At 45.8% G+C, this 21,672-nt stretch overlaps 1 protein-coding gene across 6 annotated transcripts; it reads right to left on the bottom strand.

The window, feature by feature from the left end:
- Window positions 1-332: 332 nt before the first annotated feature.
- LOC122685432 (skin secretory protein xP2-like) lies at window positions 333-21,547 on the bottom strand. 6 transcript variants are annotated; one of them, XM_043890209.1, is made up of 7 exons: window positions 21,339-21,547; window positions 11,806-11,873; window positions 5,677-5,857; window positions 5,174-5,278; window positions 4,969-5,034; window positions 915-1,009; window positions 333-820 (listed from the first exon to the last, which is right to left on the bottom strand). In XM_043890209.1, the coding sequence occupies exons 3-7, from the start codon at window positions 5,808-5,810 to the stop codon at window positions 375-377; spliced, it is 846 nt and encodes a 281-aa protein (XP_043746144.1). In that variant the 5' UTR covers window positions 5,811-5,857; window positions 11,806-11,873; window positions 21,339-21,547; the 3' UTR covers window positions 333-374. The 6 variants fall into 6 exon arrangements, 1 of the variants encoding a protein (XP_043746144.1); XR_006338382.1 differs by lacking the exon at window positions 915-1,009 and having other exon boundaries at window positions 4,969-5,278; XR_006338383.1 differs by lacking the exons at window positions 915-1,009; window positions 5,677-5,857 and having other exon boundaries at window positions 4,969-5,278.
- Window positions 21,548-21,672: the final 125 nt, after the last annotated feature.

The raw sequence follows: 21,672 nt of genomic DNA, 5'->3' as shown, positions 1-21,672 counted from the left end.
AGTATGTGGGGAATCAGAAAAAAACTACTTCTGTCATTTTGCTATAGTCATTGATTGGGGACACCCAGAATATAGGAAGAAATGAAGAAAGAAAAGGATTAAGGTGTGTTCAGGATCGGGGGAACAGACAAACAGGGATGTGAATAAAGGATTTGTTGGGAGCTGGGGCAGAAAGACTGAAAGGGTCTGAAACTACAGAACGGTGATGGTTACACAGCACTTTGAAGGTCCTGAGTGTTCCCAAATTGCAACAATTTTGAATAATTTATTCATTAAAACTTAACCGAAAAAAGTACAGAAAGCCATAAAAAAAATAAAAGAGCACAAAAAAGTTACATAATATCCAAGTGAAAAGACCCTCAAGGGAAGGGAACTCAATCTCCCCTGGGTGGGGAGTGAGTTGATGGCATCCACGGGGAGCAGACAGGGATGGAGGCTGCAGAGCCAACCACGCCCCGGGACGAGGTGTTTCCAGAAAGGGCGAGTTCTCTGTCCAGAGCGGGGGCCTGTTCTCCCTGCAGGGGTGAGTCAGTCATCATGGGCATTGGGTCTTGGGCAGGAGCCAGGGCAGGCTCTCCTTGCAGAGGTGGTAACTCATGCCCTGACTCGGGTTCTCCTGCCAAAGCCCAAGCAGGGGCAGGTGCACGTGGAGGTGGAGGTTCGGGCTGAGGGGGTGGGACATGTGTGCCTGGGGCTGGGGGTCCTGCAGGCACAGAGGTCCGATCTGCCCAGTGTGCTGGCCAGTACCCAGCTGGTCGGTGTCTTTGGGAGAGTAGGCTCAGGTCTCGATTTCCCTTCAGTGGATCCCTGGGTCCTGCACCTATAGCAACCACCACAGTAGGGACAGGACTTAGAAGTGGAGCCTGGTTGAAATTAGAGGCCAGTGTTAGAGCTGTGAGAAAAGAAAAGGTTACCCATGGCCAGCCTTGTGATGTGTGCATCCGGTGACTGAAAGCATCCGAGAGAATCCCAAGGAATACCAGCACTGGATGCCTTCTCTGACTGCAGTCTGCAAGATGGTGTGAGGCCAGCCTTTGCTCCAGGCCCAGCCCCAGCTCTGGAGGACTCCTCCCTGTGAAGCTCAGCGCCCCTCCCCACACACTCACATTCCCAGCCCCGGGCTCCTCACCTCTGTGCTCTGCCACGCTGGGCTCCAGGTCCTCCTGCTGCCTCAGAGGCAGCGGTTCTCGGGGCTCTGGGTCGGAGCCGGGTGTGCTGAGCCCCATGGCAGGCTGAGACTGGGCCCTGGGGTGTGTCCTGGGTGCTCTCTGGGCAGCAGGCCTTCCCGGCTTCCTCTTCATTCCCAGTTGGGCTGACCCCTCCGTGGGCACACTCTCCTGGACCCTGCACTGGGCCTCCCAGGCATGGGGGTGGTGCTCTGACTCCTCCATGGGAGGGTGGATGGGGTGTCCCCCTCATCAGCCATATCCTGTGGGAAGCTCTGAAATGACAGTGACCGTCAGCCAGCCCTGCTTGGAGTTTACTGAGCTGGGCCTGGCAGTATGGCTGCTGCTTTCTGCCTGCTCGAACTTCTGCTTCTGGAATGAGCAGAAATGCGTGTCTGCTCAGATACCCAACCGGGAGGATGGAGACCCCCCCTGAGGGTGTGAGGTCAGCCTGGGCAGCCGGCGCTGCCTGGACTCTCTCTCAGCCCTCCCAGCCTGCTCTCCCCTGGGGTGTGAACAACACCGGCCCACAGGCTCTGACCCCACATCCGCCTGGGCTTGCTGGAGGCCGGCACAACCCGAGAAACCCCCTTCTACACTCACAGGGAAAGGACTCAGGGTTACCTGGGTGGGATGGGAGAGGGGACCTGGCCCGGCCTGGGGCTCCCGTGTTACCTTTCTCATCCTTCGGACAAAGAAAATTCTGGAGACAGAATTCTTCCCTACGTTTAGAGACACTTCCCAGTCCAGGAAGTCACAAGAGGATGTTGTCTCTGACTGCAGTCCATCGAGTGGGTGGGCTGAGGCCAGCCTTTGCTCCAGGCCCAGCCCCAGCTCTGGGGGACTCCTCCCTGTATGGCTCAGCACCCCTCCCCACACTCACATTCACAGCCCCAGCCTCCTCACCTGTGTGCTCTGCCATGCTGCGCTCCAGGTCCGAGGCAGCAGTTCTCAGGGCTCTGGGTTGGAGCCGGGTGTGCTGAGCCCCGTGGCAGGCTGAGACTGGACCCCAAGGTGTGTCCTGGGTGGTGTCTGGGCAGCAGGCCTTCCCAATTCCTCCTCATTCCCAGCTGGGCAGAACCCTCTGTGGGCATGCTCACCTGGATCCTGCACTGGGCCTCACGGGCAGGGCGTGGTGCTCCGACCCTTCTCTTGGGGAGGTGCTACTTCAAAAGAAATAAAAACAAGAATTCTCAAGTTTGGTCTTACAATATGTGGGGTGTCAGAAAAATTCCCTGGAGAAGGGAAAAGCTACCCACTCCAGTATGTGGCCTAGAGAATTCCATGGACTGTATAATCCATGGAGTTTTCTCTCTTTGGAGATAAATCCTTTATCAGCTCTGTGTTTGCAAGTATTTGTGTGCCAGTGAGTGGTGTGTTCTTTGCTTTTGTTCATAAGGTCTTTACCAGAGCAGAAACCTTAGATTTTACACAGTCCACAGTATTGCCTTTTTGTGCATTGCCTTTCTATATTGTGTGTGAAGACTCAAAGGTCATGTCTAGGTTCTGCGTGATTTTATATTGTCTTTGTGAGACGTTTGGCATGGAAAATATGTCTCAGAAAAATTTGAAGTGAATTTGGTGTAAGGTGTCAAGTTTCCATCCACATTCACGTCATCCCCTCTGGTTTTCAATTCATCACTCCTGAACTCTTTTGGAGACCTTGTGGGAAGTTTGGTTGCATTTCAGTTTGAATTTCTGCCCTTTAGTAGATTCACCCAGTTCTGCCAACAGGGACACTGTGAAGGGTGTGAGGGGCAGCCTGCACTCCCAGCAGTGACCACAGGGTGGGAAGAATGCTGCTCTCCCCTCGGGAGCCACAGGCCACAGGCATCCCAGTGAGGAGCGGGCTGTGTGTGCAGCTAAGAGGATTTAGTCTCTCAGGCGCCTGTGGGATGTTGCCTTTGGGTCACCCAGGGTGGGCGTTTACAGTGACAGGAACCATTGCCCCGCAAGTGAAGCGAGAGCCGATCGGAAATCCGCCACTGCTCCTAAAGAGATGCACCTGAGGCCCCTTGAGGGGCCTGCACGGAGCGCTCTTTGGTGGACATGCTGGGGACTCTGCGGCCTCGTGGGCTGCCCAGGGCAGGCTGTCACCAGCCCAGACATGACCGTCACTGCTGTCTCAAAACGGTTTTCACTGGCTCGTGTCCTCATCTGAGCGGGCAGGCCATGTGCACTGCCTCCCCTGGCAACTTCTAGGCCAGGTCTCCTAGGCTAGAGCCCTCAGGTCTAACGTGTAGGTCTAGGCTACACTGGCCATGGGCATTGCCTCTCCTTGCAACTTCACCGCTTCCTTCTCTTCTTTACTGCACACTGATTTTCAAGAGTGTTTGGGCCACAAGGATGTTGGGTCTTTCTCTAGCCTTGTCTCATGGGGTTGAGACAGCGCTTCCCGGTTGTTGGCGTGCTCATTTTGCCCGCTTTCTTTCCTGGCTTCTTTTTGTGACTTTGTGCCTGAGGAAGAGCTCAGCATTTCCCTTCTGGCTGAGACGTCATGCAACAGTAATGCCTACCTGGAGATTATTTGCCAAAAGGGTCTCATTTTGCAGATGACATCTTGAAATCACCTGCACTGCCCTTTCCGATACACAAAGGCTGCCTGAAAGGAAACAAAAAACGAGAATTCCCAAGTCTACTCTTAAAATATGTGCAGAGTCTAATAAAACCACCTTTTCTATGATTTTGTTCATCGGCATGGACTGGAGACATCCAGGATATGGGAAGACACTCAGATATGAGAGGAGTAAAGGTTGTCGGGGGCAAGGGAGGAACAGGGAGTGCTTGAGGTGAATACAGGATTTGCTGGGGGCGGGGGGTGGGGTTTGGGAGGATGAAAGGGTCCCAAACTAGAGAGTGGGGCAGGCCGCACAGCATTGTGAAGGTCCTTAATGCTCCGGAAATGTACCACTGAACGCCAATTTTATTGATTGACACTTAAAGGGGAAAAATACACAAATCTGTGAAGAACAGAATATAAATCAAGAAAATACAGAGAAACCAAATGAAAAGCAGTTCGGGAAAGGGAACTGAGTCTCCACTGGCTCGAGAGAGAGTTGATGGCATCCACGGGGAGCAGACAGGGATGGAGGCTGTAGAACCAACCCCTCCACTGGACACGGTGTTTCCAGAAGGGGAAATGTAAAGGGTTGTGGGTCTCTGTCCAGAGCAGGGGCGTGTTCTCCCTGCAGGGGTGGGTCAGTCATCGTGGGCGTCTGGGTCTTGGGCAGGAGCCAGGGCAGGCTCTCCCTGCAGAGGTGGTAACTCCTGCCCTGACTCAGATTCTCCTGCCAAAGCCCGAGCAGGTACAGGTGCAGGTGGAAGTGGACATTCAGGCTGAGGGGGTGGGACATGGGTGCCTGGGGCTGGGGGTCCTGCAGGCACAGAGGTCCGATCTGCCCAGTGTGCTGGCCAGTATCCAGGTGGACCGGTGTCTTTGGGGAAAGGCTCAGATCTAGATCTCCCCTCAGTGGATCCCTGGGTCCTGCACATGTGTGTGCAACCGCCTCTGTGGGGACAGGTCTTGGAAGTGGAGCCTGGTTGTATTTGAAGGTCAGAGCTAGAGCTGGGAGAGAAGAAAAGTTTGCCCACAGGCCAGCCTTGCTATGTGCCTAACTGGGCACTAAAGGTTCCCTGAGATTCCCAAAGAATACCCAGCACAGGAGTCTTCTGTGCAGTCTACAAGATGGGTGGTCTGAGGCCAGCCTTTGCTCCAGGCCCAGCCCCAGCTCTGGGGGACTCCTCCCTGTGAAGCTCAGCGCCCCTCCCCACACACTCAGATTCCCAGCCCTGGGCTCCTCACCTCTGTGCTCTGCCGCGCTGGGCTCCAGGTCCTCGTGCTGCCTCAGAGGGAGGGGTGCTCGGGACTCTGGGTCAGAGTCGGGTGTGCTGAGCCGCGAAGCAGCCCGAGACTGGGCCCCACGGTGTGTCCTGGGTGGTTTCTGGGGAGGCCTTCCCCTCTTGCTCTTCACTCCCCCTTGGGCTGACCCCTCCATGGGCACGCTCACCTGGACCCTGCACTGGGCCTCACGGTCAAGGGGGTGGGGCTCCGACCCCTCCCTCGAGGAGGTGGACGGCGTGTCCCCCTCGTCGGCCACATCCGGTGGGAAGCTCTGCAATGACAGTGACCGTCAGCCAGGCCTGCTTGGTGTTTTCCGAGCTGGGCCTGGCCAGCATGGCTGCTGCTTCTGCCCGCTCAACCTTCTGCTCCCAGAACGAGCAGAGACAAGTGTCTGGTCAGATACCCACCCGGGAGGAAGAAGACCCCCCTGAGGGCGTGAGGGCAGCCTGGGCAGCCGACACTGTCTGGCCTCTCCCCATCCCACCCAGCCTGTTCTCCCCCGGGGTGTGGATGCCACCGGTCCACAGGCTTCTGACGCACATCCTTCTGGGCTTGCTTGAGGCGGACACACCCCGAGAACCCCCCGTCCCCATTCCCAGGGAAAGGACTCGGGGTTGCCCGGGTGGGATGGGAGAGGTGGCCGGGCCCGGCCTGGGGCTCCCGTGTTACCTTCCTGTTCCTTCAGGCAAAGGGCCAGAGGCCTCCTCGGGGGGCCCTGAGCCAGTGTCGCCAGCGATCCCACACACTCTGCCTGTGAGCCCTCCTGAGGCCCCGTCCTCTGGGCACGGGCAGCAGCAGAACATCTTGGCAGCAAGTGATCTGGCCAGGGACTCCTCTCCGATGTGGAGACCTGGAAACCAGGATATTAGCTGAACACTATTGTTTCACAATGATCTATAGTCCTATTTGACTGAGTTGTTCTAAACCTTTTTGATATGTGTTGACAAAGCTTCTTAAATCATTCTAATGAAGATTTCTAGCCCAACTTTGGGATGCTTCAGAGGGCCCTGAAACATCCCAGAGATATTACCCTAATTAGGTTCGTTTTGTATACAGAATTACATGGGAAGTACTGTCAAGTGAGTAATAAGTCTCCAGTTTATATTGTATGTATTTTCCTGACCCAGGGATCGAACCAGAGTCTCCCGCATTGTAGGCAGACACTTTATGGTCTGAGCTACCATGGAAGCCCATTGTATGGTAATATGTTACTAATATAGATACCCTAGAAACTGTATGGAGTTCCTAAAATTTTGATGTGTTTGGGTAAAATGTTTTCAGGCATGATTCAGTTACTATCTCAAAATATTGTCATAGCACTAACCAAATTTCACAAAGATGCTTCCTCTTCAAGATTTATAAAAAGGACTTTCGGATAAATACCAGTTTCTGAACTGGGGAAAGATTCTAATGAAAAATCTGCTGACTTCACAAAGGTTAACAAAAGGACTGAATGAACTGGTGAATATGCTTATCACTTTTATGGTTTCTAGTTTTCCAGGTTTAAGAAAAACCTTCCGCTCAAACTAATTATGATGGTAATTTGTTAAGATTATATTTTATAAACAAATTGAAACATTTATCTTTTCTCTCTGAACTTCCAGAGATTGGAAACTCTTAATTTCCAGTAATTTTATCAGATAAGTTAGGAATGTTATTTCACTAACAGGTACAGAAATCTGAAGGAACTTGAAGGAATCTGAGACCTGGAGAAGGGAGGAATTCACTTAGATTTGTTAGGGAAAATCTGTGGTAAACATTTGGCATGACTTTCCTAGCCCTGAAAGGTTTTATTTTAAAAGTTCAGTCTGAGACTTTTATAGTCTCAGCAAAGCAAAAAAGTCTATGATCAATTATGGTTGTATAAATCATCAGGCAGTTTATTGCGACCAGACCTATAGTACAAACAAGTCTTAATTTGGTATATTTGGTAAAAATGGTGGTGATTTTAGGGAGAAAAAGATGTTTCAATGAATGTTAAATCCCAGTTTGTTAATGGAGGTCTGTATCTACTAAGACTCATTTCCTGGATAGTCCTTTGTTGTTAGGGTATATTAATGTAAAATTTAATTGCATTATTAAAGGACACTCTAGGGTTGTTTCTGAAGCTTATTTCAGTAATGTGTCTTTGGATGAAGATCAGATGCCTCACACATGACCTGCAATCAAGACTGAAAGAAGACATAATTTAAGGAACTTTCTAACCTGGATGGATGGACCTCTCCATCAGGTACTCTTACTAGCTCATGCCCAGTGAAACCGAAGGGAAAACGACTCTTGGGTTAGCTCCCACTTCCAAAGGCCCCTAAGCTGGACTGGTCTATAGGGAGGCCTGCCGACCTCAAACTCACCTGAAAACAACGTGCAAACAGAGGACACTACACTGCACGAGGACGGGAAGAAGCTGACGTCACAAGGAGGCAGCCGGCCCAGATGCTGACCTGCCTTTCATGATCATTTGTGTCTTTTCTTGATTCCTTGGACCTATGCCTAGCAGTCAAATCTTTTCTATCATGGACACAATTCTATGCTGGTTTAAAACTCAATCCAGTTGTTTCACTGTGGCCAATTCCCTATGTCTGGTACTTCTGGGTTTCCTTGGTGGATTTCTGTTCTCTAAGGATACCCACTAGGAAATTTATTTTAGATGAGAGTTCAGTCCTGTTTTATCTTCATGATATTACAAATGGAATTCTCTCACCTGGCCAATTAATAATACCTGCTCTGGGGATGCTGGCAATAGATATAAGTTTTCTCTTGGGGTCATTTTAACTCAATCGGAGTGATGAGCCAAGTCTCAATTTAAAAAATTAACCTATCTATGAAAGGGAAAATCCCCACAATTACGGGGTGGATCTACATGGTTAACACCAGGCTATGGTCATTTAAGTTTAAAAGCTCCTCTACGTTGGGAAAGGTTCAGTTCAGTTCCGTTCAGCCACTCAGTCGTGTCCGACTCTTTGCAACCCCATGAATCGCAGCACACTAGGCCTCCCTGTCCATCACCAACTCCCGGAGTTTACTCAAACTCATGTCCATCGAGTCGGTGATGCCATGCTGCCCTCTCTCCTGCCCCCAATCCCTCCCAGCATCAGGGTCTTTTCCAATGAGTCAACTCTTCACATGAGGTGGCCAAAGTACTGGAGTTTCAGCTTCAGCATCAGTCCTTCCAGTGAACAACCAGGACTGATCTCCTTTAGGAGGGACTGGTTGGAGCTCCTTGCAGTCAAATCATACTAAAAATGATCAACCTGGTAATTATGAGACAAGGCTGGGTGCTTTATGAACTATGTCTCTTATTACCCTTAGAGAGTGATTGGGTATGGAACTAAGTGGATTTGTGGTACTAATTTATGGCCTTCACATCTACAGGGATGGTACTAAGGTGTAGCCTGGGATTCCCATGAATTTTAGGTCATACATGTTAACGAAATAGAGGTAACCCTAACCAATCTACCATTGGGATGATCCCAATGAGTCAAAGATCTGTACTGTACTGGTTTTGTAACTTGTGTGTATATGTGTGTGTGTGTGTGTGTGTGTGTGTGTGTGTTTTGCACCGTGTGTGTGTGTGTGTGTGTGTGTGTGTGTGTGTGTGTGTGTGTGTGTGTGCGCGCGCGCGCCTTCAATGGGGTTGGAGGATGTCATTGACCATATCTAAGCCTTAACATCTTTCATAAGCTTTAAGTGAGAGTAACCAGGCTATTAGCCTATTGCATTCTGAGATCTCTATGATGAGAGAGGCAATGCTACAGTACAACGGCAAGGCCCTTGACACCTTAAAGCATCTCAGGGAGATATCTGTGCTGTAATGCAAACTGAATGCTATATTTTCATACCTGGCAAATCCTTTAATGTAACACATTTGAACCACATGAAAAATCAGAGTTCTGCTTTAAGTGACCCATTCCCTAATCTTCACAATCTTTTAAGAAAACTGGTGTGAGAGGCTCATGGCTAAAATATTTACTTTTAATTCCATTAGTGTTATTAACTATACCATTTGTAATTTGCTTATTTCACAAGGTTATCATTTCATGTATTACCAAGTGTATGAACCTCCAACGAAAATGATGACAAGACTTGAAGCAGTTGATCAAATGTATAGCTCGATATATGATCAATGATTGTAGTAGTGTGACTCTAGGTTTGAAAAGATGCAATGAGAGGGAATACTTTCCTGGACCATAGCTAGAAGACAGGAGTCCAGAGATCTTTGACTATTAAGACCTAGTCCAATAATAGCACATTGAGTGTCTTATCAACAAAAACCTTCTTCATAACTGGGAATGAGCCTTCCCAGCAACGCGGAACAAAATGGTCATGAAATGCCCGCCAAAGTATGGTCGGATTCATGACCACTAGGGGGCCGTGTCAACTACAAGCCGGCATGTGCCAAGAGCATTGCCAATGACTGAACAGCAAAGGCGCCTACAGAGAGTGAACCCCATGCTGCTATAGCCGGTGACCTGCAGCACCCCTGAGGGAGCTCAGGCTGCAGTGGGGCCCTCTCTGCTCCAGGGACTCTGGTGGGACAGGTCTTCAGACAGTTGGATGTTTTCAGGGGCAGATTTTATGATCTCAATCCTGGCATCTCCTCATATCTAGAGAAACACTAAATCCCTTCCTGGTGATATCAGATCCTCATGACTAACAAAAAGCCTTTTGTAAAATGAGTGCTTCATGGTATTGAACTCTCCCTTCCCCAAAACCTTATATATTGTCTTTCCCCCACTGCTGCTTGAGGGCAGTTTCTCGGAGCTATCTGAGATGCTGCCTCCTGGGCTGCAGTCCTCATTTTACCCCAAATAAAACTTAACTCGCAACTCTCAAGTTGTACATCTTTTTTTAGTCGACACGTGCCACTGTAAGAGTTACCCTGGGCTCCACAGAGGTGATGAGAGTCGGGGCCTGGGGTCCTGGGCACCTTCATTTTTGGTGGCGAGTCCGAGGAGGCTGGGCAGAGCCGGGTCAGAGGACTCCTGCTCAGGACCAGGAGGGGATGTCCGGATCCCTAGAGGGACCCAGTGTCCCTTTATGCCACAGCTGGGACATGGACCTGGAGGGGGCCTTGGCTTTAGGCCTGAGCGGGCCTTCTTTGCCGCCTTTGAAGCAGGGCCCAGGTTGCTTCCCTTCTTTGTTGGTTGATGGAGGCTTGGAGCCATGTAGGGCAGTGGCTAAAAGGTGGCATTTGGCCTGATCTCATTGGGCCTTCTCCAGCTTTGCCTGTCCTTCCTGGTTAATGAAAATCTTAGAGGCTAAATTTAAAAGGTCTCATTGAGGGGTCTGAGGGCCTTCTGCCTTTTTTAGTTTCTTTTGGATATAGGGATGACTGGCAGATAAAATGTGTGTTAAGCACAATGGTGCCCTATGCTGAAGTGGGGTTTAATTTTGTATATTTTTGTAGCACTTCCATTAACCTGGCTAGAAATTGTGCTGGGTTTTCAACTAGCCCTTGAGTTATTTCCAAGAGCTTATCAAAGTTGACAGCGTTATGCCCTGCCTTTTGAAGGCCCACAATGAAGCAAGCAACCACATGATTACGGGCTACTTGTCCAGGTCTCCCTGCCTGGTAATCCCAGTTGGGATCTTCTTGGGGGACAGCTGTTGCCCGTACGTGCTTAGGGTCGTCTGTCCTGTATATTTCATCAGCATGAGCCTGAGACACTTGGCACACTCTTTCCTTCTCTTCTGGGAGAAGAGTGGGGGAAAGGACGGTGTAAATATCATGCCAGGTTAAGCTGTAAGACTGCGTAAGATGCTTGAATTCTTTTAGATAATTATCAGGGTCTGAGGAGAAGCAGCCAAGACGCTTTTCAATCTGAGATAGATCAGAGAGGGAGAATGGGACATGAACCCAAACAATGGCTTCTGAACCAGCTATTTCCTCTAAAGGGAGTGGAGCACAGAAAGGAGCTGGGTCCTGCAGTGAAGTTTCCTGTTTTAAAGGTGTTCGGGACAGGGTACAGGGAGGGGATCTAGGGAGGTCAGACTAAAGCCTTGGGACCCTTGGGTAGAGGGTGGGGCTGAGGTCTCAGAGCTTTTCTCAGGCACAGGCTGGGGAGGGGGTTGGGAGCTGCAGTGGCCTGCGCCTGAGAAGGAGGGAGGGAGGTGGGGACGTAAGGTGGAGGTCGTGGAACTGGATCTGGGGCTGCTACAACAGGATTGGGAGTGATAGTGGTGGGCTGTGGTCAGAAGAGTAGAAGGAAGAAGAAGAAAAAGTCTGAACAGGGATTGGGAGACAGTATATTAGGAGGATGTGGCCCAGAATGGATTCACAGAGAGAGGATCGAGAGTGAACAGCAGAGAAAGCCTGAACATGAGGGATTTCTAACCACTTGCCATTGCAGTGGCAGAAGTTATCGAGGTCTGGTATAGTATCATAATCAAGAGTTCCATTTTCTTGCCATTGGGACCTGTTATCAAGTCTGTATTGCAGCCAGACAGTGTTGAATAGTAAATAAGTCTTTTTAGTCTTATCTCCCCTTGGAAGCCCAAGGCTTTTAGGTTACGGAGAAGGCATCCTAGAGGAGTAGGTTTTGAGGGCGGGGATTGAGAATTTCACATCACAGCTGAGTACGCAGGTTAGACGAGGGCGGGAGAAAGTGAGGAGAAAGGTCCGAGAGAAAAGGTGTCCCATTCTCAGGACTTGCTCAAAGAGTAATAACAGTCTGCTTTGAAATGGGCATCCCCTATTTCAAAGTCAGACGGGGGTGCAAGGCTGAGGACCCAAGGGCCGTGGGAACCTCCCACCCAGTAGGAGAGAGAGAGTATCTGAGAGAATGGGGTTTCACTCACCCTTGTAACCGATTGATGAAAAGTGGGCCGGTCTGTGGATGTCAGTCCAGCAAGGCAAGTGAAGAATCCTGTCCCAGAGATGGTCTCGGTTTCTCAGAAAGGTCCAAGGGAGGGGACCACTGGAGGTGGGCTCTTGAGAGGAGCCCACCCAGTTGCCATGGATTTTCCTTCCCAGGTTTCGGCACCACAGTGTAAGGTGAGTGCAGAGAAAAATAGAGCAAGCTGGGCAGTCAGGCAAGAAAAGGAAATTTATTAGAGGGAAAAGAGAGGGTGACTGGCTCTTAAGGAGAACCAGCATTCCCCCTTTCTAACAGAGTCCTTCTTATACCCCACCAATGGAAAATTCTCTGATGCGATTATCACGTAGCCAGAGGTCTGGAATCTGGTGGTCTCCCAGCTTTGAGAAGATAGGCACCTGTGAGACAACAGGATGCCATTTGGGCAATTTGATCAATCTCACAGATCACTGTGATTTATTCTTTGTGAGGTCAACAGAGACATCTTACCAGTGAGATCCCATGTGGGCCCTATCGCATAATAGGCTTGTTCCAAAGTACTGATGCTGAATGTCAGCTCAGAGGCAGCAGCTTGAAAAGTGCATGGGTCATGTGGGAAGAATTATGGACTAATTTTAGGACAAGTGCCAAGGGGGCAAGATTTGTTGCAACTTCCTCTAGGGATGAAATCACATATTGATGACATTTTAAAAAATCCTCCCTGTAGCCAGCTGGCCCAGTGCTGGCGGGAGACATTTCTGACATTGCCCACTTACCTTCCTAGCACTGCTTGCCTTGCTATGTCTCTGAGTTCCCTGTGGAACACACACATCCAACCCAGTCATGCCCACAACGCTCCTCTAAAATGGCTTCCCCCCAAGAGCCTGGATTCCTCCACAAGAGCCTCCTTCCCTTCCACACACAGTGGGTGGACTCAGCCATGACTTGCATCCCCTCAAGGTGGCTCCTACTCCAGGTCCGCTCCAGCCAGAAGCACATCTGCAACTGTTGAGGTGGGGCTCACGTTCAGCTGCACTGGTGGCCAACCAGACCCACCACCATGCCCAAAGCAATGATGGTACATCCACAGGACACCACACTCAGCCTACACAGGAGACACCCTGGATTTCCTGTCCCTGCTGACCTGGGGTAACTGTTCGTCTGAGCCACACAGGGGACACTCCACATAGGTCCACTCGTTCAACATGAAGACACAGTTCATCTACCTAATATTAATGCACAGAAACAGAAAAGATCAGCAAAATGAGGAGACAATATATTCCAAATGAACAGCTAAGACATGACCTCAAAAAAGAATTAAACACGATGGAGATACATAATCTACTGGTTCATTGGTTAAGATGTTCCTGATAATGTAGGGGACAAGTGTTCAACTCCTGGTCTGGGAACTAAGATCCCAGGCTGTGGGGCAACTAAACCTGCGTGTCACAGCTATTGAACTCACGACCCTAGAGCCTGTGCTCCTCAGGAAGAGAAGACAGAACACTGGGAAGCCCAAACTCCACAACTAGAGTGCAGCCCCCACTCTAGGCAACAAGAGAAAGTCAGTGCCACAACAAGACCCAGTGGACCCATGAAATAAGTAACTAACAGATATTTACTCATCTCAGGGAAGAATGGAGAACAGAATGAGAATCTCCATAAAGAGGCAATAAGTATAAAATAGAGCTGATTATAATTGAAGAATACAATAACTGACTTGAAAAATACAGCAGTTAAGTCAACAGATTATATGATTCAGAAGGACAGATCAGTAAGCTGAAATACAGAGTAGTGGAAATCACCAAATTTGAGCACCAAAAGAAAAAAAAAAAGCCAAAATATTGAGGATAGTGTAATGCATTTGGTGAATAATATCAAGCATAATAACATTTACATTATAAGGACTCAAGGAGAAGAGAGACAGAAAGATAAAAATTCACTTGAAGAAAGAATGACTGAAAATTTCCCTATCTTGGTGAAGGAAAGACACACAGGTCCCAGAAGCACAGAGTGTCCAATACAGGGCAAGCCAAAGGAGAAACATGCCAAGACACATATCAATCACCTAAGAAAAATTAAACAAATAGAGAAAATATTAAAAGCACAAAGGGAAAAGCAACAAATAACAAGGGAATCCCCATAAGTTTAACAGCTGATCTTTCAGAAGAAACGCTGCAGCGCAGAAGGGTGTGGCATGATACACTTAGAGTTATGAAAGGGAAAACCTTACCAGCAAGATTACTCTAGCCAGCTAAGTTCTCACTCAGGTTCAAAGAAGAACTCAGTAGTTTTACAAATAAGCAAAAGTTAAGAAATTCAGCACCAGCAAAGTAGCTTTACAACAAATGTTAAAGGATGTTCTCTAGGCAGGAAACAGAAGGGAATGAATAGACCTGGAAAAAAAAAAAAAAACACCCAGGGAAATAAAGTAAATAATAATAAGTTCATGCATATCAATAACTACCTTAAATGTAAATTGATTAAATGCTCCAACCGAAACACAGACAGGCTGAATGGAAACAAAAACAAGATCCATATAAATGTGGTTGATAATACATCCACTTCAGACCTAGGGACACATACAGACTATAAGTGAGCACCTGGGAAAAGATATGCCATGCAAATGGAAATCACAAGAAAGCTGGAGTAGCAATTCTCATATCAGAGAAAATAGACTTTTAAGTAAAGACGATTACAAGAGACAAGGAAGAACACTACAAAATGATAAAGAGATCAATCCAGGAAGAAGATATTGCAATTATAAATACACATGCATCCAACATAGAAGCACCTAAATACGTAAGACAAATACAAACAACCGGAAGGGGAAATTGAAAGTAAAAAAAAATAATACTAGGGGATTTTAACACGAGACTTGTATGGGGTGTCCACCTCAGTGCACAGATCATCCACACAGAAAATTAATATAGAAACATAGGCCTTAAACCACACATTAGACTAGATGGACCTTATTGATATCTTTAGCATACTGCATCCCCAAACAGCAGAATAATTTTTTTTTCCTCAAGTGCACATGAAAGACTCTCTGGAATGGATCACCTCCTGCATCACGAATCAAACCTTGGTAAGTTTAAGAAACTTGAAATCCTAGCAAACATCTTTTCTGATCACAATGCTATGTGATTAGGAATCATTTATAGGAAAAATTTGCAAAAAACACAAACACATGGAGAAATCAAACAGGTCACTGAATAAATCAAAGTGGAAATTTAAAAATACCTAAAAACAAATGGCAATGAAAAAATGACAACCCAAAACCTTTGTGATGCGCTAAAAGCAATGCTAAGAGGGAATTTTACAGCAACACAAGAAGCCTACCTGAAGAAAAGAACATTAAAAATAAACCTAATCTAACACCTAAAGAACCTAGAAAAGGAAGAAAAACAGCCACAAAACCTCCAAAGTTAGCAGAAAGAAAGAAATTATAAAGATCAGAGCAGAAATAAGTGAAAAAAAAATGAAGGAAACACTAGCAAGGATCAATAAACAATAAGAAAAGTCTTGGAGAAGATGAACAAAATTGAGAAATCATTAGCCAGACTCATCACGAGAAATAGAAGACTCAAATCAATTAGAAGTGAAGAAGGAGAAGTTACAACAGACAACACGGAAGTAGAAGTGATTATAAAAGACAATTAGAAACAACCATATGCCAATAAAATGGACAACATGGAACAAATGGACAAATGTTTAGAAAACTACAATCTTCTGAGTCTGAACCAGGAAGAACTAGAAAATAGGAATAAATCAATCACAAGCACTAACACTAATCACAAGCTCTAACTACGAACAGATCAATCACAAGCACTAGTAACTGTGAGCAAAAGTCTCCAACAAATAAAAGCCCAGGACTCACAGATGAATGCTCTCAACCGGTGGAGGTGTGACAATACGTATCTTGATCAAACGCTTCCAGAAACATGAAGGGAGGAACATTCCCAGCTCATTCTGTGAGGCCGCCATCACCATGAACCAAAATGAAGCAGAAATGCCACACAAAGAAGAAAATTGCAGGCTAATATCACTGATGAACATAAACGCAAAAATCCTGAGGAAAATGCTAGCAAAAAACAAACAACAACAACAACAACAAAAAACTCATTAAAAGGATCGTACACCAAGTACAAGTGGGGTTTATCCCAGGGATTCAAAGATTCTTCACTATATGCATATCAATCAATGTGATACACTATATTAACAAATTGAAAGGTAAAAACCATATGATAATCTCGAGAGATGCAGAAAAAGATTTTGACAAAGTTTAACACCAGTTTATGAATTAAAAAATGCTTTGCAAAGGGGTGTAGAAGAAAACTACCTGAACATAATAAAAGTCATATAGAAAAATCTCTCAGTAAACATTATTCTCAATGGTGTCAAAATTTAAGCATTTCCTCTAAGATCAGGATCAAGACCATGGTGCCCACTCTCATTCCTATTATTCAATATAATTTTGTAACTCATAGGCATAGCAATCAGAGAAGAAAAATAAAACTAAGCCTATTGAAAAAGAAGATGTACATCTCTCACTGACTGCAGATGAGCTGTTTCTATTCACAGAAAACCCTAAAGATAGAACCAGAATATTACTAGAGCTAATCAGTGAATTTGTAAAGCACAGTATACAAAATTAATTCACAGAAATCCTTTGCATTCCTATAGTACAACAGGAAAAATCAGAAAGAGAAACTAAGGAAACAGTGCCATTCCCCACTGCAACAAAAAGAATAACATAGCTAGGAATAAACCTATCTAAACAGACAAAAACACGTGTATGCAGAAAGATGAGCTGTATGATGAAAGATATCAAAGATGAAACAAACAGAAAGACATACCATGTTCTTGAATTGGAAGAAATCAATATTGTGAAAATGACTATACTACCCAAAACAATCTGCAGATTCAAGTCATCCCTATCAAACAATCAATGACATTTTTAAAAGAACTAGTACTAATAATTTTGCAATTTATATGGGGGAGAAAAAGACCCAGAATGGCCAAAGCAATCTTGGAAAGAAATGTGGAGCTAGACGAATCAACCTTTCTGACTTCAGACTATACTACCAAGCTAGAGTCATCAAGACACTAAGGTACAGGCACAAAAACAGCAACATAGAGCAATGGACCAAGATACAAAGTGAGGGATAAACCCACACTCCTATAGGCACCTTTTCTTAGACAGGGGAGCAAGAATGTACAATGGAGAAAGGACAGAAAAGAGAGCCTCTTCAATAACTGGGGCTGGAAAATGGGGCAAATGCATGTAAAAGAATGAAATTAGAACACTTCTTAACACTTTACACAAAAATAAATTCAATATGGATTAAAGACCAAATATAAGGCCAGAAACTATAAAATTCTTAGAGGAAAACATAGGCAGAACACTCTTTGACATTTATCACAGCAAGATCCTCCTTGACCACCTCCTAGAGAGACTGAAATAAAAACAAAAATAAGTATGGCATCTAGAGAAACTTCCAAGTATTCAAACAGCAAAGAAAACGATAAACAAGATGAAGAGACAACTCTCAGAATGGGAGGAAATAATTGTAAACGAAGCAACTGACAAAGGATTATCTGCAAAATACACAAGTAGATCATAGAGCCTAATATCAGGAAAAAAAAAATGACCAATTAAAAAATGTTCAAGAAGACTTGAACATATTTCTCCAAAGGAGACATTAATAAGGCCACCAAACACAAGAAAAGATGCTCCACATCACTCATTATTAAGGAAATGCAAATCAAAATTCCATGAGGTATCACCTCACACCAGTCAGAATGACCATCATCAACAATTCTACAAATAATAAATGCTGGACAGGACATGGAAGAAAGTGAACCCTCTTGCACTGTCGGTGCACATGTAAACGGATACAGCCACTATGGAGAAGAGAACGTAGGTTTCTTGAAAAAAACTAGGAATAAAACTATCATATGACCCAACAATCCCCTACTGGCCATATACCCTGAGAAAACCATAACTCTAAAAAGACACATGTACCCCAATGACCACTGAAGCACTATTCAACATAGCAAGGGCATGGAAGCAACACAATGTACATCAATAGAACAGTGGGTAAAGAAGTTGTGGAACACATACACAATGGAATATTACTCCACCACGAAAAGGAACAAATACGAATCATCTTAACTGAGGTGGAGGAACCTGTAACCTGTGATAGAGTGAATTAAGTCAGAAGGAGAAAAACAAATATAGTATATTAATGCATACACATGAAGCTTGAAATATGGTACTGGTGAACATTTGAAGGGCAGAAATAGATACACAGATGTAGAGGAAGGACTTGTGAACTCAGCTGGAGAAGGAGAGGGTGGGATGAATTGAGAGAGGAGCACTGAAACACAGCCACTACCATATGTAAACAAACAAACTAGTGGGAAGTTGCTATATAACATAGGGAGCCCAGCATGGTGCTGTGATGACCTAAAGGGTGGGATGGCGGGAGGTGAGAGGGAGGCTCGCCAAAGAGTAGATAATATACTTATGGCTGATTTGTGTTGATGTATGAGGAAAACCAACCAAACATTGTAAAGCAGATATTCTTCAACTAAAAATAAATAAGTACAACCCGAAAACTATCATTCAACACGTCTGTACTGTCATCTGAAGCTATATGGGATCATCTCCTATTCCTAGCTACTTTTCCACTATATATTAGTGCTTATAAATGTCATTAAAGGTTTTGAAAATATGATTTTAAGAGCTACACAGTATTCCTTAATATTTTATACATAAATTATAAAAATTTCAGCCTCATCATAGAAACATAACACCTAAAAAGGTTTATATTTTAAACTAAACCTTGCATTTTCTATACAGTGTAGTGAGAATTCCTCTGAAGACCTAAAATTTTATGAAAAGTAAATTATGTGGAGTCCTTGCCCTCATCTCTTATGCCTTATTGTCATTTACTTCTAAGAACTCTTTGACTTTTGACATTTTTGCCTTTGACTATAATGTTTCACTGGGATAAAAATCTTAAATGTAGATGTTAAGAATGTCAAGAAGAACCCTGGTAAGTGTCACTCAGTCATGTCAAATTATTTGTGACACATGGACTGCAGCCCACCAGGTCCTCTGTCCATAGAATTTTCCAGGCAAGAATACTAGACTGGGTAGCCATTCCATTCTCGAGGGGATCCTCCTGACCCAGGGGTCAAACCCAGGTCTCCCGCATTGTAGGCAGATTCTTTACCACATGAACCACCAGAGAGCCCTGACCGCGGTGTACATGGATGTACAAATCCTCAAAAGAATATCAGCAAACCAAATGGAAGAATACATTAAGAGAATCATGCACTATAATCAAATGGAATTTATCCTATCACCAAGGATGATCTGCACATCAATCAATGTGATACACAATATAAACAAAACTAAGAAGAAAATCATGTGTTCTTCTCAATAATTGCAGAAAAAGCTTTCGACAAAGTGTAATACCAATTTTGATACAATCTCTCAATACTTTGGTTATACATGGCACAAACTAAAAGGTATATAAGACAAGCCCACAGCTAATATCCAACTCAGTGGTAAAGAGGTGAAAGATTCTCCAAAAAGATCAGGAATAGTACAAAGAAGCCCACTCTCACCAATTTTGTTCAACATAGTAGTGGAAGTGTCCTACCCAGAGTACTAGGCAAGAAAAGGAAATAAAAGGCAACCCCATTGGAAGAGAAAAAGTAACACCGTCACTATTTTATTATGACAGAATTTATATGAAACTGTAAAAACTATACCAAGTAACAACTATTAAAACTAATAAATTCAGCAAGATAGCAGGATATGAACCATCAGAGAGAGAAGAGTACAGTCCCATATACAAATTCATAAAAAAAACCTGAAATAAATTTAACCAAGGAGCAGAAACACCTGTACAGTCCTGGACTCCAAGACATGGAGTCTGGGTTCAAATCCCAGCTCACCCACTGACCTGCAGAGTGACCCAGGGCAAACCACACAATGATCTGAGGCGCAACATATTCAACTACAAAATGGACACAGACCCAGTATCTCCTCCCAGGCTTGTGAAACTCCAAGGAAACGCTTATTTAGGCCCCCGGGGATGGAGTGTACAGGAGCCTCTCCTTGTATGAAACTCCTCTAGAACTGGACTCCCCTGATCCTGTGGGTGTGGGTCCAGGGTTGAGCCTGGGAGCCAAATGGGACTGGATGAGGATCAGGATAAAAAAAAAAAAAAATACTAGTTTTGTGTCAGGGAGGGAAGCCAGGCCTTTCCAGATCTCAGAGTGGGGCCTGCACCAATGGCCTGGGGGTGTACAATCAGAGGTGGTAACTCCGAAGCCCCCACAGCAGGGATGGAGGCTTCCTGGCCAGGACCTTCTCTCTGGTCCAGGCTCCAGTGTGATGTAATGCTTCTGCATGAGTTCTCTATGTCTCCACCTGCCAAAGAGGTCTTGGGAGCTGGAGGTCTATTAAACCACAGGTGCCTAAGTGTCAGAATGACACAAAGACTAACAACATTGAAAATTAGCTATATTTTTTTTAAATGACAGAAGTACAGAAAAGGCAGGAGATGGGAAGCAGAAGGATTGAGTACCTCTCAAGCTTTTAGCAGAAATATTTCCACACCAGCTCAGCAGAGCCCAGAGGAGGAAAATATAATGGAAAAGCAGGCTATGGGTCTGTCTCTACTCCTCTGAACCCAAACACCCAAGTCCCAATCTACCAACTAATTATTCTGCACAGCCAGACACCAAAAGGAAGAAACACAGCTTGTCCTAAGCAGTTTCAGTCAGGCTTAATGTTCGGGTTGCTGAGCATGGTCAGAGGTACTATGGACTCACCCCACCTCTGTGCTCACATTCCTGGGTCATGGAAATATTCATGGTTCACTACAGAGAACCCTCTGTGGGCACTTGTGTATACTAGAAACTGGCAATGGCTAAATGCAGGGAGAAGACACAGGAATGGAAACATGTCTCTGGGGTGCTCCACAAATTACCAGAGACCTGAAGTTCTTGATACCTGGGATTTTTAAAAAGAGCTTCTTAATATGCAAATGGAGAAAGGGTATTTACAGGAGAAAGGGGAAAGGAATCGTCCCATTGGGACAATGTGGTGCTCATAGAGGAAAGTAAGTTGGATCCCTACCTCACAAAACACCACCAAACCAATTAGACACATACTAAGAACCAACAATTGAACGAAAAACTTTACAAACGTTAGAACAATGTTTGATGAGGGAATATCATTTTTTTTAAATTGAGGTATTGCTGATTTACACTAAGTTGTTAGCTTAAGGTGCACAGCAAAGTGATTCAGTGAGTCAAGGCCTCAGGTGCTTCCTTGGACAAAATTCACTCCATTGGGAGGCCCCTGGGTTGTGTCCTCAACCGAGAACAGCTAAGACTCCTGAAAGCGCAAAGCAGGATGTGGTGTGCTCGTGGGTGTTTTTGACTAAATAAATTATTCTAATAGGACACAAAAAACAAGCCTAGATGCTAGGAGGGGATCTCCAAACCTACCTTCAAACAGAAGCTCTTGCTACCTTCAATGGGAAGGGCAGAGGTCTGCCATGAATATTTTGTCTGCAGAGGAGAAGCCGGTGTGTAGCGAGGGTGTGCAGGCTCGTCCCAGGATACAGAGCGCACGGACTCAGGGTCTGGACTCTCAGCCTCACTCCAGCTGCATCACACTCTCTCCACCCCTGACACACGGTGAGCTGCTCACAGGCATCCGAAGACTATGGTCACATGACCTGGACCTGGCCAATCAGTGTGCTCCATCCTCCTTGGCCACTGTGATTGGCTAGGGACTGGGGAAGTGACCAATCAGGGCTCAGGGCCGGGCCTCATGCAG

The sequence above is a fragment of the Cervus elaphus genome, chromosome 28, assembly GCF_910594005.1.
Source record: "Cervus elaphus chromosome 28, mCerEla1.1, whole genome shotgun sequence".
NCBI classification, from domain to species: domain Eukaryota; kingdom Metazoa; phylum Chordata; class Mammalia; order Artiodactyla; family Cervidae; genus Cervus; species Cervus elaphus.
This window is presented reverse-complemented; position numbering and strand designations above follow the sequence as displayed.

What these genes read in the sequence shown, in the direction of transcription:
- LOC122685432 (XM_043890209.1), bottom strand. Translation starts at nt 5,810, where the DNA reads ATGTTCTGCTGCTGCCCGTGCCCAGAGGACGGGGCCTCAGGAGGGCTC. An exon ending in CAGCGCGGCAGAGCACAGAG is followed by an intron (nt 1,010 to 4,968) that starts GTGAGGAGCCCA and finishes ACCATCTTGCAG; the next exon opens with ACTGCAGTCAGAGAAGGCAT. An exon ending in CATCACAAGGCTGGCCATGG is followed by an intron (nt 821 to 914) that starts GTAACCTTTTCT and finishes TGGTTGCTATAG; the next exon opens with GTGCAGGACCCAGGGATCCA.